General features: G+C 45.7%; 1 protein-coding gene across 2 annotated transcripts in view; it reads right to left on the bottom strand.

Annotated features, from left to right (window-relative positions):
* The window catches only part of COL1A2 (collagen type I alpha 2 chain), a 63,844-nt gene extending 52,746 nt beyond the window's left edge, over nt 1-11,098 (bottom strand). Inside the window, exons 1-4 of one of the 2 annotated variants that reach the window (XM_079948408.1) lie at nt 10,839-11,098; nt 4,816-4,851; nt 1,363-1,446; nt 907-963 (exon numbers count right to left, since the gene is read on the bottom strand). In XM_079948408.1, the coding sequence (XP_079804534.1) occupies nt 907-963; nt 1,363-1,446; nt 4,816-4,851; nt 10,839-10,937 (276 nt within the window). In that variant the 5' untranslated portion in view covers nt 10,938-11,098. Of the gene's footprint in view, nt 1-906; nt 964-1,362; nt 1,447-4,815; nt 4,852-5,890; nt 6,007-10,838 lie in introns of those variants that run through there. The other variant, XM_079948409.1, reaches the window with a different exon arrangement.
* Between the last annotated feature and the right edge of the window lie 3,819 nt (nt 11,099-14,917).

Below are 14,917 nucleotides of genomic sequence, written 5' to 3'. Positions count from 1 at the left end.
ACATCATGCATATTTGGGCCATTTAACCTATTGTTTGTATTATAGCTGACGTGTTGCAAAGCATGGCTCCTAACTGTGCAGGTGATGGTTTTTGTTTTGTTAAAAACTGTTATAACCACAGAGCATGAGACGACTTGACCATTTTTGACGATCATTAATTCAGCAAACCTGACTGCAGTATTTTTCCCTTGGACATAAATGCCATCAAAATCAAATCAATGAGGTGAGCTTCTAATCAGGCGCTAAACTCCTTTCATGGGAACCAAGTTCAATGGGCCAACTTCCAATTCACTGGGCTTGTTAGTGCTGATGACTCTAGCCTGTCTTGCCAGGTGGGCAAGAATCACAGGTGAAGAAATTAAGTGGCCAAGCCCAGCACCTATCACAACGCATGACATCTGGCAGCCCATGTTGGGACAGAGCTGCATGGGTGATAGGAGTTTCTTCCCTTCCAGCTCATGTCTCATGAGAAGGCCAGCAATGTAGTGGTCTCCTGGCTCCAGTCACTGGATTCTATCAGAATCTATGTTGGAACCAAAGGAACACTGGATAGCTGACCTACCTTCCTTGGAAGTGACCTGGGTAGGGTGCAAAACTCATCCCCAGTATGGGCTTTCTCCATTCATGAAGCACACTGGATGCAGGAATAGCGCGATCCCATGCATTTTCTGAACACGCATGGCTTGCAAGGGATGACAATGCTAGATGCCTGGGCTGAGAGGTACAGTGGGCCATATAATGCTGCTATATGGTCTGCAGGTCAGTTACATAGCAGAGACACAATGTGGGGAGATTTCTGTGAGCAGGCTGTTCCTTGGGGATTCTTTGTCGCCATCAGTGGCAAGACACACCAGCACAATCTGAATTTGTGCATGTACCTGTGTGAGAAAGGAAGCTTTTGCTTACCATAGGTCCAGGGCCAGGATCCGCTGCTTTGGACATGTCATATTGAGCAGCAAAGGTCTGTAGGAGTTAAAGAGGAAAGCTAATAAAGAAGAGCTTGATCAGAATTTAAATAATATACTCTAATCCAAAATGAAAATGAATGCAGGGTAACAAATTTGCATTCCTACATCTCAAGTCCTTCGTGCTTGTTTTTTAAACAACAACAACATCACAAATAAGAGGTTGAGTGAAGGGAGACAGAAGGAATCAAAGTAAAATGGAAAAAGTTCCTTCCTTCCGTAAATGTTTCTGTATCTTCAAGGATGTTCCTACCTATGGATCTCAACAGTATTTCTATACATGCCTGAGAAGATACAGTTAAAGATAATGGTCCCTGCCTTTGACGTGACAGGCCTTTTATGATGCTTCAAGACATCACCAATCAACTTCAGTAAAATAAAACATTGGATGCCTTACTTCGCTAAGACCAGGAGGACCAGGGGGGCCTGGGGGGCCTGGTGGACCATCTTCACCATCTCTGCCTGGTGGACCTGCTGGACCCTATGGGGAAAAATGCACAATGTTAAGTTATAAAAATATATAAATAGCTACTGAAGATTTCAAAGCAGTGACATCATTTAAAGTACAAATATATGAGTCTGCACAATCGAAACAGCTGGTGTTTCTGTACTTTACAATGTGGAAACCACTTAAATGTGTCACTGTAGCTTTCAGACAACTAGAAGATTTAGTTGTGTGATCCTATGCATGTACGTATATTCATATTTGCAGGCAGGAGAGAAGAGAATTGCAGCCTTAAAGGCCTTAACATAGGAATGAGGAACCTGAAGCTCTCCAGATGTTAGAATCATAGTGTTGGAAGGTACCCTGAGGGTCACCCAGTCTAATCCCCTGCAATGCAGGAATCTCAACAAGCAGTCTCCCATCCAGTTTGAAACTATACCAGACCCTGCTTAGCTTTGCAAACGTTAAAGCAGTTTTATTGCTTGTTGTGTTGGGGGATAATAAATCCCATCATGGCTGACCATTGGCCATGAAGGCTGGAGTTGATGGGAGTTGGGAGTCCAGCAACATCTGGAGAGCCACAGCTTTCTCATCATGGGCATAACATGTGGAAAAGGCTGAGCACCTTAACATTTTGTTGGCATATTAATGCTAGGACTTACTGGGTGACAGTCAATTAAGTTTTACTCAAAAAGAGGTCCATTAAAATTAATGGATATAAGTTAGGTCCATTAATTTCAATGGATCTACTCTGAGAAAAATTTAGCAGAATACCATCCATTCACATTTTTTTATGTCTTTAAAAACTTCAATAATGCATTGATTTGAGGCTTGATAAGGATTCTAGCCACACATTGTTAGAGAAGGTTGTTCCTTGTGAGCTATCATACAAAGATTGTGCTAGGGAAGACCTTGCCATGCTAGGATAATTATACCGTAGTAACCTTTTAACTGCCTTTAAATGAGTACATGTTCTAACTCCATGTTATCTGCTGTTTGGCTTTGGAGAGGTCCAAACATGTTAATTACTTTCCTGATTTCACTTAACTGTTGCTTGTGCCCCATTTGGTTGAGCAAGTGTGTTTGCAAAGACAATAATCACAATGATTTTCATATATAAGAATGGAGACAAATTTGTTTGCATAAGCCTTAACTCTAAGACTGATGTTCTTAAATGGTATAAATCTCAGCAGAACAAACAGTCATGCTAATTCCCATTAGTTGAGTAATATAGTTCCAGACTATATTAGTTGAATGAAAAGAAACATATCAAAGCATTATAACTCAATGCACTCTCTGTTTCATGGTTTTTCAACCATCCCATTTTGCTACAACTGCCAAGGATTGCACTTATCAATTCTGTGCTAATCAAAACACTGCAAATTCTGTGTTTAGCTGTGGATAAAAAGGTCAATTTTTACTAAGCCTATTCAGAGTCTAAGGGTATTATTCCAAATAACAACAAGCATTCCAAATATCACTGATGTGATTTAAATAATAATAATTGTGGCTCACATGTTAATCAGATGACCCAACATCTATTCTAGTAACAAGAGCCTAGACTGGGATGGACTCAAAGTCAGAATCTTTCCTAAACTGGTTCTGAGTCATAAGATATTTCATGATGTATGGCAGATACTTCTTTATCAAGTATCCATCTACAGACTCTTGGATTCAAGGTGGCCTCCGACGCAATAGTAAAGGGATCTTCATGTCTTAATAACTTAAAGCATGAAATATTCTGAACAACTCAGAATGTAGCCGTATCTGCAGTGACCATTTTCAAACAAGCTGGTGTGCATCTCACACAGCACAGACGATTTCAGGCTAAAGGCTTGGTTCCTTAGCACACTGTTAGTCCTAAATCAGGCCTCCAACCACCAGGTCAAATCCAGCGCACAAGCTGTTTATGGCAACTACCAGGTTTTGGCTACCTAACCTAGGCCTTCAAAACTCAGGAAGGAGGGAGCTCTTGTCAGGCACCTGGGAGCTCCTTAATCACACAATACTGTGATAGGCATGGTGGGTCACAAATTGTTTGGGTTTAAACATGCTAAATATTGAACAGCAACTGTTACTTCATTCTAAGCTACTACCGAGGGAAGAACAAATCTTGAAGCAATTCTTGGAGGCCCAATTTTTGGCAGGGATGCTGTCAGGGAAAGACTTTGAGGGCAAAAATCCAGGGCCCCACTCAGAAGAGAAGGACCACCTTCCCTGACATATTAGGGGTCAAGCAGCACATTTTTAAGTGAAAGAAGCAGGACGCTTTAGGGAGCCCCTCCTCCCTGTAAGACTATTAAATCCAGAATCTAAAGCTACTTAATTGCACAAGCAATAAGTAATATATTACCAAATTGCCCTCATAGTGCTTTACATTTTTCAAGGTAGCAAACACATGTTTTCCAATTAATTTGTTCACGGGGTGGGGTGGGGGGGGAGTAATAGGATCAACTCTGGCTCCCTGACACATTGTCAACTTCATTTGCTGCACCTGCACACACACACACACACACACACACACACACACGTAAAGTGGACTCTGGTTACTGAGCAACTGCACCTCTGAGGCCTCAGCCATGCACATTCCTTGACCTCTGTGTCAGAAATCCCACAGGCAATTCCAACCCAACGGATCAATCTCTGAACACAACCTGCTTTCCCCCTCTTCCTTCCTCTGAACCCTGAAGAAGCATTGCACCCAGTATTACAGGGAGGGGAAATCAGGTCGCATCACCTGTGCAATGAATGAGTCAAATGGTTCTTCAGAGAGATCCTTGTGAGGGAATCGGAGAGGAAAAACAGCACTGCTGTGTCGGACAATGTGCTTGCATCAATGCACAAGCAGTGGGCAGGGGAATAAGCATAGGAGCTCAGGATTGTGACCTCAATTTCCATTCTTGATTTTATAAGGTTCTGACTCAAGTGATTTTGCTGGTGGGTGTTATTTATTCACAGAGGAATTCCAGAGCCATGAGCCTTTGCTAATCATACTGTGGTTTTATGATTGCTTTTTTTTTTTGAAAAGCTATTACCTGCAAATCAGTCTTAAGACACTTCAATGGGAATAATAACCACTTCAGCCCTTTGCAATAGACCTTTTGAGGCATTCAGTAACACTCTGTCCAAATTCTGGCCTTACCTAAAGCTACACAGCCCTCCTGACCCTTTCCAAATAGTGCCCATACCACTTTCCCCCCAAATAGATGTGTTCAGTTGTACACAGTGCAGCCTCATTTATATGAATTTTCTCAGAAGATGCACACAAAAATAGCCATAACTTTGAACAAGGGTTGGTGGGGGGGGTGGTACCACAGGTTTTTCGCTTTGGACCATGCTCTTCCTTATTCATCAGGGCATGATTTAGATATAACAAGCAAAATGAACATAATCATGGTTCTTTACCCTATCTCCTCGTGGCCCTTTTTCTCCTCTGGGCCCCTGAAAAAGAACAACATCAACAAAAATGTAAATGAGTGTTTCAAGCAATTGTTTTACGTGCAGAAAGCTATGGTGTTAAAAAGAACTGTCTGCTGATGAAAACAGCAAAACTAGAGCATAGGTAGAACTGAAAGGAATAGCTATTCAGAGATTGAACACACTCTTGCTTTCAATGAAAACCAAGAGGACAAATATGCATAAATAAAAATGTACTATCAATTAGTTCTTCATTAAGTGACAAGCATTCATTTATTTTCACATTTGAGCTGCAATCCTATTCCAACTTTCCTCAGAGGAAATCCAAATGGAGCTTGTGCCTGAGTAGGATTGTGCTGCTAATCTCCAAACCAAACGCGTATATTCCTCACAAATATTTAGTAATTTGCAACATGATCTGACATCCATAAAATCAGAGAGTCTCAAGAAGGAGGCTATTTTTCCTGTGCATACCAGATCAGCTTTCATGCTGATAAAATTATGGCTTCAACCCACTTACACATAAATCCTAAACACAGCAGCTAAAGCCGCAAAAATTCAGTTAAATTTACTGAGCTGTATCCAAGTCCTACTCTTGAGTAGGCCTGCAGAAATTAATGGAAGCTACTAATTTAGGTCCATTCATTTCTAGGAGACTACTCTGAATAAAACTTAATTGGATTTTCACCTAAGGTTCACAGTTACTTTGGAGTAAGCCCCAGGGAATTTAGTGCAATTAGCATCCAAATAGAGGTATAAAAGAAAAACTGCCAGTGTGCTACTAAGCATCTCAGTTGCGTTCAAAAGCAAATTCACCTGAAATTAATAGCATTTACTCCGAAGTTCAGGTTTTCACTTTGGATTTTCCTGACAGTAAAAAGGACCTCTGCTTAGTAAGCCCCACTAACTTCTAAAGGCCTTTCTACCACGAAATGAGGAATTAAATTGCAGCCTTTCAAAAATTCTATTTTCAGCATTTCTGGGTTCTTTAAAACTGTAGCAGATACCCAGGAACAGAGTACAGCTCCGTAATTCTTAAGAAAATCCCTTAAAATGTGCTTACCCTCCGTCCTTCCGTTTCCTAGAAAGGAATGAATATGAAGTTAGAAGAAATCTAACGTTAGCAATATTTCACGGTAAGTACTAGACTCAGCCAAGTTAAGGCAGAGCAAATTAAACAAGCGGTGGAGGGTAGGGAAAGAGTTATACAAGTTAGTATTTGCTACATCATGCAAGCACGATATTAAAAAGTCATACCTGAATTCATTCATGCTTTACGGGTGCTAAGATGTCTTTAACAGTTCTCTGGCTTTAAAATAGACTTATGAATCTCCAGAATAGCTGTGCATGCAAGACCCTTCTGGCTACTGTGCAATATCCTCTTAATCTTACATTCACCTATGAAGGTAGCCTTTTAACAAGAAGGACGGCCCATTAGGAAACTAGGGGTGGGCACAAATCTGGGCATTGCTAATGATGCTAATCTGCAGTGGTACTGTCCATGCAATTCTTGGCAGCTGCAGTTAGTAAGTGGCCATTCAGGGGGGTGGAGGTAGGGAGATAATAAAATAGCCCACTCTTGTCCATTTTATTTTGAAAGGAATGATACTGACCTCATTTACATCTGGAGGGGGAAACAGAAAAACAAAAAAAAAATTGGTTAATGTTTAAGATTCAAAACAGTCTGCATGTGAAACAATGTACTGTATTTTTCCGTGTATAAGATGCCCCCATGTAAAAAAGGGCCCCCCAATTTTTGGGGATTCCAAATTGAGAAAATGGGGGGAGATTGTATCCGTGTATAAGACAACCCACAATTCTGAACATCATTTTTTAATTTAAAAAACCTAGTCTTATACACGGAAAAGTACGATAGTTGTGATTTCAAAGACGAATGGCAGGAAATGTAAACATGAAACGACATTTTTAAAAGTGGATGGCATTCTGATTGCTGCAACACATCTCTGACAGAAGGAGGGCCTGTCCAACTTGGAAAGGCTTTTTTCTGACCCCAAGGCTTGAATGGATGTATTTAATAAAAGGTTTTATAAGAATCAGAACTTGGTTCTACAGGTGAAACGCTCAATGTGCCATGGGGATTTTTCTTGCCCCCACTGATGTCTGTTACACACACCAAAGAAATGTGACCCAAGAAGGAGAGGGCCTCTTGCAGAGCAAGATCTCGTAGGATGTGAGATAAAGGGAAACAGACAAAACCCTCCCAAGCATGCAGAAATGTGCTTTCTGCTGATGTAAGAGGCTCCGTGGACCACACAACATTTCCCCTTGAAAATGCTTGCAACGGCAGCTTTTGAAAGTGTGCAGGTGCTATAGAAAGCCCAAAACAGTGAGTTTAGCTTTTGAACTTGAGATGATTCAAGACGAGGTCGTCCATATTCTTGTAAATAACATTAACCTAAACTTAGGACCCACTATTCCTTCACATCGTTTCAGATTATGGGAATTCCTTGAACAGGATTATGCTGAAGATTTGTATAGGATTTTCTGGAATTCAGAAGTTAAGTTAGCAACCCCCCCAACCCCCCCAAGCCTCTCTTTCACGCTATTTAGGCTACAGTCCTAAACCCACATACCAAAGAGTAAGCCCCACTGTGCTGATTGAGATTCGGTTCTGAGAAGGCATGTCTGGGATGGCACTGTTATTCGGCTAAACTTTAAGCCGGGAAATAGCCATACTTCGAAATAGCTTAACGGATGGAATCCCAGGATCTGAAAAAGCCAGGCTACTTAGGTCTGTATACCCAAGGGGAATTCGGCCTTTCATTATTGTATGTATTATTATTATTACATTTATGTCCCATCTTTCCTCCAAGGAGCTCAAGGAGGCATACAGGGTTTCCCCCTCCAATTTTACAGCAACCCTATGAGGTAGGTTATGCCGAGAGAGCGAGAGCGCACGACTTGGGTTTCTCAAATAGCAACCCTCCATGTGCGTTTGTGGTGTGGCTTGTGGGAGGGGCCTGCTGTTCCAAGAAAAGATCAAAAATTCCACTGGGGGTGGGGAGGGCATACCAAAAGCAGCTTTGGGAATCCTAGGAATAGTACTGTAACTTTTATTACAGTTTTCTAACATAGCCCACATTTTGTGCATTGGACATTCTTATTTTAAAAACAAATGAACAATTGTCCTGTTAAGCATTTCCTTCCTGCCAATGGAGCACAAAGAGCAAAGCCTGTCACTCCGAGACAGAGATGGGGAACCTGTGGGCCCTTCAGATACTGGTGGACTCCAACTCCCATCAGCTCCGGCCAGCACAGCCAATGATCAGGGGAATGATGTACTTTGCAGTCCAACAACCATCTGGAGGACCACAGCCTCCCCACCCTTGCTCTAAGGGCACAGGGAATTATGCTCCATTAGTTCCTGCTCCCCTGCTTGCTGTAAGATGCATCTGGAATGCTGCATATTACAGGAGGAGGAGGAGAAATGTTCTGTCTGAGCAGCAGAGCAAAAAAGGAGTCACGGCTATGTACCCCCTCTCTGCAAGTCAGAGCCTCCAGAAGCTTTACTTACAGATTAGTACAAAAATGGGGAGGAAACGGTATCAATCAGTCTGCACATATGCATTCATGTGCCATGGAGGAATTTTGAGTGGCAATTTGGAAAAGCTGCTCACCCAGAGAGAATTGTTCCATGATCAGAGTAGCTAAATGCAAAAGTTTGCTTATGGAGTGAAAATCTACAGCATAGAGCGCACTATGCTATTCTCTGGAGGTCAAGTCCAATTGTGTTCAATAAACACAATGTTTAGGATGGCAGCTCTAAATGTATATCTTAGACCATTGGTTGGATGAGAAACCTTGACTATCTCTTCTTAATATCCCAAGGAAATAATCATTGTTTAAACATTTTAAGAGTAACATCGGTACAGAATAAGAAAGTTGATACTGATATTAAAGGGGATTCTGATAGGAAACTGGATTAGGGTGGAAATGACTAATTTTGTAATTATCAAAAGTATTTCGATAATGGTTCCTATAAGGTGATGGAATAAAGTTAGACATTCTTTTTGACACGGTACTGGAACTTGTAAATGGAACTTGCTAGGTGGGCTTATTGATGGATTAGCTGTGGAGATATATATTTTGGGAGAGTATCTCTAAATGTTAACTGGGTTGGGGAACCCATTCTCTCTGACTGCCCCTAAAGGGAGAGGCTCTAGTCGTGGTTGTAGGATTGGTAAAGAGTTGAATGCAACTGTAAAGACAGCAGTGTTCCTAAATTAATTTTGGCGAATGCTCAGTCATTAATTGCAATAACCCTAGGAGGACCCCTGGCTGCCAACTTGTTTCATTGAATCCAGTTATGTATTGGGCAGCAGGGCCAATGCTTCTGTTATAGGACAGCATTTGCCATATGCAATGTACAAAGGACTACAGGCGTTTCTGATGCATGGATGTGCTGCACGAGCCGGTGTGAAGGCTGTACCTTGCACATATTTAAACCACAGAGAAATGATATGGTAGTGATGCTTAGACTGGACACCTTCCATTTGTGCAGCATGAAAAGTTCTGAGTTAAACAGAACTCTTTTTGTCAGTCAGATATAAAGCTAAAGATTGCCTGCTCTATGCCAAACGATCACCACTAGTGTGGTGCACTTGTTAGCAAGTCTGGCTGGGGTATAGAAAGCCCAAGTTTAAATCCATACTCAGGTTGTGAAAGAAACTGTGGCCTTGGGGAAAGGGCCACCTCTCAGCTGAGCCTACCTCACAGGGTTCTTGTGAGGGTAAAACACCACTCTGATCTTACATTGGGGTACCTATGCAATAAATATCTATTTGATGGGACTAACCTGGCAACAGCTGTCTGTGCCAAGTTTCACTATTTAACATTATTCACATGGGGGCCTACAGATAATCTAAAGTAATAGAATTTAAGTGAATTACCTGACAAGTGTGGAAATCATAAAAATAGATGAATTTTCTGGGGAGAAACTTTCTACTTCTTGTCTACCAGAAGAGGTCGCTAGAGCTTTTTAAAAGGTATGTTTGGAGGATGTCTGGAATATCCATTTCGTCATATTTGTTTCTCAAACAAAAAGGTCAGGAATCGTACACTTTTCCTGGTTTGCTGTAGTTTTCTAAAAGCGTGTCTCCTTCCCTTCCCGGAATTAATAAGAGCAAAACATTCTTGAGCAAATCGCGACAGAATTTCTGCCCCCTCTCTCCTTGCGTGTAACTCAGGAGTAACTAAATTGTCTCATATATATCAGCGTATCTCTAAAAGCGCTTGGTGGTCTATCTGGACTCCACACGCTCCACGTCGGGTCCTCTGCGCTACCGCCTCCTTCCCTCTAGAGGGCGCATTATGAGCATCCGTAAAACGCTGCACAAAGCTCGTGTACAACGCCCTAAAAAGCGACTGTTCTCAAAGACTTTGGGGGAATCTGTTGTTTTCTGAAATCCCTTGATAAATCGGGACAATAACCCGTCCCCAGCCCCAAACCACTAGAAGTTCTCCAAGGAGGCGATGCTGATAAATTTAGGAGTTCTGGATTTATCATTGTCATGCATTGCTTCTCCAACCCCAATTTTGCTTTTCTCTTAAAATGGGGGGCGGGCGGAGTATGGGGAGGGGGAGAGAGAGGTGCGTGGGTGTGTGGGAGAAAAGACTGTTTGGCTTCTTGCCAGGACCTCTCCACTTGAGCCAAGGAGGGCTGGGAGGGGGCGAGTTTAAGCAAGCTCTGAAGAACTCTCATCCCTTCACTCCGTCTTGTGGAAATAAGAGACAGCTCTTTTGCCAGCTGGAGTCAATGCAAACTACGATTCCCCCCCAAACTCAGTCTAACTGGATGGGGCTTCCCGGGGGGGGTAGAGTTATAGTGGGCAGCAGTTTCTCGGGCTTTGGAGCATACCCAGATCTGCACGAAAACTTGTCCTTGCAGCTCCCGGAGAAAGGAAGCATTCGACGGCAGGGCAACATTCCTTAGGACGAAGTTAGGAGAGGATTCCGCCGCCGCCGCCCAAATCCCTCTCTCCCCACCAAACCCTGCTCCAAACAATCTGAAGGCACTTACATTGACTGGTTGCTAGGCATGAAGTTACTGCGAGCAGCAACAAAATCCGTGTATCCACAAAGCTGAGCATGTCTACTGTCTAGACATGCAGACTCCTTGTGTTTCAGAGTCCCCGGGTCGGTGGTGAGCTAGAACTTTAGGGACGCAGGCATACAGTCGTGGTGGCGAGTAACTCCAAACTTAGCAGAAACCTGCTGCCCGGGATGCTAAAATAATAAAGCCCTCGACGGCCCTATTTATACGGCGAGGGGGTTCCTCGCGCTGGCCGAGCCGTAGAACGCGCCGCAGCCAATGGGAGAGCCCGCCGTGCTCGGCGGAGGGGCGGGCCAGGCTGCGAGGAGCCCGGGCCTGCGTCACGTGACGTCTTTTTTCTTTTCTTCTTCTTCTCATTCCCAACCTGTCCCCGCCGTTTTGGCAGAGCTGCTGTTAGACGGGGCGGGGAGAGGGAGATCTGGAAGCGAGGAAGGGAGAGAAGAGGAAGGCGCAAGGGGGAGGGAGGAGGGGTGAAAGAGGTGGGGTGCTGGGATGAGCTGGGGATGCTAAATTGGTTCCATTCTTTTTGAGGACGTGGACACTTTGAGGCTTTATAAAGGAAAATCTGACTGGCTGCCTGGATTCTTTTTCTTCCTCCCCCCCCCCCCGTCCCTCTCACCCCACTTCTCCAACCCTCCCCCTTTTCTTTTGTGGCTTGCGCGCCTGGGAGGCTTTCGGCGTCGCAGGGCGAGGCTTTCAAAGCGGGAGCTGTCCAGGTCCTGCCATCGAGGTAAAGGAGGCGAGAGCAGGCAGAAGGACACGCCGACGGGGAAACATCGGAAACCTGGAGCGACCTGGAGGCAGTGGCGTAGCGTGGGGGGTGCAGGGGGGGCCGGCCGCACCGGGCGCAACATCTGGGGTTAGGGCAAATCCACGGGTTAGGGGGCGCAAATTACTTGCCTTGCCCCGGGTGCTGACAACCCACGCTACGCCACTGCCTGGAGGCTCCCTTGGTTTTGACACCCAGCCACCCACCGCTCCGCCTCGCAGATCGCGCTGTGCTCTGGGGAAGGGACGTGGCTCCGCGGTGGGGCGCCTGCCTTGCGCGGAAAAGGTCCCATGTTCGTTCTAGCGTTTCCAGACGCTCCGCCTGAAATCCTGGAGAGCCGCTGCCGGTCCGTGTAGACGCTACTGAGCCAGGTGGAGCCCATGCTCCGATATGGCACTTTCCCCTATGTGACTGACTCCTCAGAAAGCAGAGCGAGCCAAAACAAAAACAAAACCCCCCAGACTTCCTTTCCAGGCGACCCCCATCCCTCGCTTCCTCTGGAGCAGTCCTCTGGAATGGAGCTACTCTGGAGTAAATGAGCTTTGGGTGGCAGGTGGGAAAGGGGGGAGCTGTTTGACCCCCTCTGAACCTGCGTGGTAAGACCACAGGGAGCCCGTCGGAGGAAGACGAAACACACAGCCCGTCATCTTGCCCAGACTTTTTGCCTGTCCAACCCTATAGACCAAGCCTAGGGCATTGCCTCGTAAAGCAGCAGTGAGGTATAATTCCCCCCTCTTTCAACTTGGGGATGAGCTTCCCACTTCCTTGACAGCCACAAACATCTCTATCTCTATACACAAGTGCTACAAGTTCTCCCAACGTTCTTCTCTGTGAATCCCATTGGTTTCGCCCGTCTCTGTCCTCTCTGGCTGCGTTGATGCTCAATTCCCCTTTCCTGGATAAGACCCTGAAAAAGAGTACTAGCAGTCGTCCATTGCCACCCCCCCACCTGCCAACAAAAAGCCCTAATCTCGTTTAGCTTCAACCGAAAGAGAGCGAGAGGCGGGGTAGGTGTTGCTCTATGCTCCCATTTTACAGACAAGGAACCTGAGGCTGAGGAACAGTGACGTTGCAGTGCAAGGAGCTGCTCTGCCGGGACTGCATCGCCCCCCGCCGCCCCCCAACCTCCACAAGGTGAAGGGAGGCTTGCCAGAATCTTGAAGGCCCCTTCCTTTCTCCCACAGTCCGTTGCTCAGCCCCATTGGTTCCAAAAGGGACATTGCTTCCAAGAAAGCATGCTTAGGATTTCAAGTCAATCTTGGAGTGCGGGGAGGGGGGGCCCCCGATTCGGTAGGGTGTCGCCGCCCACCGTCCCATCCGCGGCTGTCCTGATTTTCCCAGCTCCTTCCCTTCCCCCCTTCCCCTTCTCTTCTGCGGTGGCTGACGTGGTCACTCCTTCTTGCCAAGCCTGCTTCTATCTTCTGGGGGGGGGGGGGTTGTGTCTCTTCCTTCTCGTCCCTCCCTCGGAGCGGCAACCGCTTTGGCATGTCAAAGGTGGGGAGATGGCCGAGCCACCTCAAGGAAGAGAGATTTCCCTACCCAAGATTCTGACGCAGGAGCCTATCCCAGCTCCTTCTCTGCGCCTCCACCCCGCCCACCAGTACCAAAAGGATGGGGGGGGGGGAGAGAGAGAGAGAAAGAGAGAGAGAAAGGAGCCTGCAGGCTGAAGTTCCTCCCCTCTTTTTTTGTTGCGAGGCAAAAGGAATTATTGCCGGGTCCCACCAGCCAGCAGCAACAAATTAAGAGACTTCGAAGCAGCTGGAGCAGCTGGAAGGTGGGGAATGGGATTCCTTGATCACATCAGAGTTTAGTCTTGGGACCTGAGAAGCAATGGCAAAGGTGAGAGTGTTCCTGAGCATGTGCAGAGCAGCAGAGACTGCCCCACCAATGCCAGCCAACCCACCACCAGCCTGCCTGCCTTCTTGCTTGCTTGCAGCAATCAGTCCAGAGGCATAGCTGTCAACGTTTCCCTTTTTTAAAGGGAAATTCCCTTATTCCGAATAGGATTCCTCGCAAGAAAAGGGAAAAGTTGACAACAATGTCCAGAGGCTGGCCCTGCCTGCCAGCCCACTCCTCCTTGGTCTCCATGACTGGCCAGATCCATAATACATGTTCAAAACGCTGTGATACCACTTTAACAGTCATTGCACAAGTCCTGAAGAATTCTGGGCGTTGCAGTTTGTCAAGGGTGCTGGAGGGTTGTGAGGAGACTCCCTATCCCACTCACAATCCTCAGGTGGGTTTCACAGTTAATCTCTCTTACCTAGAGACTCTGGGAACTGGAGCTCTGTGAGTGGAAGGGGGGCGGTTTTCTGAAAACTCTCAGCACCCATGACAAACAGATTCTTTGGGGGAGGCTGGCTTTAATGTATGGTGTCGTAGAAATCACAACCTGTTGATAAACCCAGAGAGCCACTACCAGGCAGTGTAGAAAGGAATGAACTAGGTGGAGCCATGCTCTGGCATACAATATATTTGTTGCCACCCCACTCTCATAGCCGTGTGCAATTCCAGTTGTCCCGGGTTTCAGTTTTCTTCGAACGAAGGACAGTTCATTTACACATATATACAGTGGTACCTCTGGATGCGAATGGGATCTGTTCCGGAGCCCCGTTCGCATCCTGAAGCAAATGCAACCCGTGTCTGCGTGTCTGCGTGTGCGCGGGTCGCGATTCGCCGCTTCTGCACATGTGCATGACGTAATTTTGAGCGTCTGCGCATGCGCGAGCGGCGAAACCCGGAAGTAATGCATTCCGTTACTTCCGGGTCGCCACGGAGCACAACTCGAAAATGCTCAACCTGAAGCAAATTTAACCCAAGGTATGACTGTACAACCTGAGCCTACGACTGAGGAGCTCACAGAACTAACAGCCCAGAAGGCATTGCTTCTCCCATCATCACAACCTTGGAATCAAATGGAAATCAAACGTCTGTCACAGATGCTTTAGCTGAGATTCCTGAATTGTACTAGATGAGTCTTGGAGTCACTTCCAACTCTATGATTCTATGGCTCTCACCCTCTTGTTCCTGCCAGTGTCCAGCCTGGCTCTCACACACCACTTTCTTTCTTACTCCCAGTCAGGTGAGGCCCACCTATTTTCCTTCTGGCACAGAGCAACCTTCTTTGAATCATAGAATCATAGAGTTGGAAAAGACCACAAGGGCCATCGAGTCCAACCCCCTGCCAAGCAGGAAACACCATCAGAGCACTCCTGACATATGGTTGTCAAGCCTCTGCTTAAAGACCT

Source organism: Podarcis cretensis, assembly GCF_951804945.1.
Source record: "Podarcis cretensis genome assembly, chromosome: 12".
Classification (NCBI taxonomy): Eukaryota; Metazoa; Chordata; class Lepidosauria; order Squamata; family Lacertidae; genus Podarcis; species Podarcis cretensis.
This window is presented reverse-complemented; position numbering and strand designations above follow the sequence as displayed.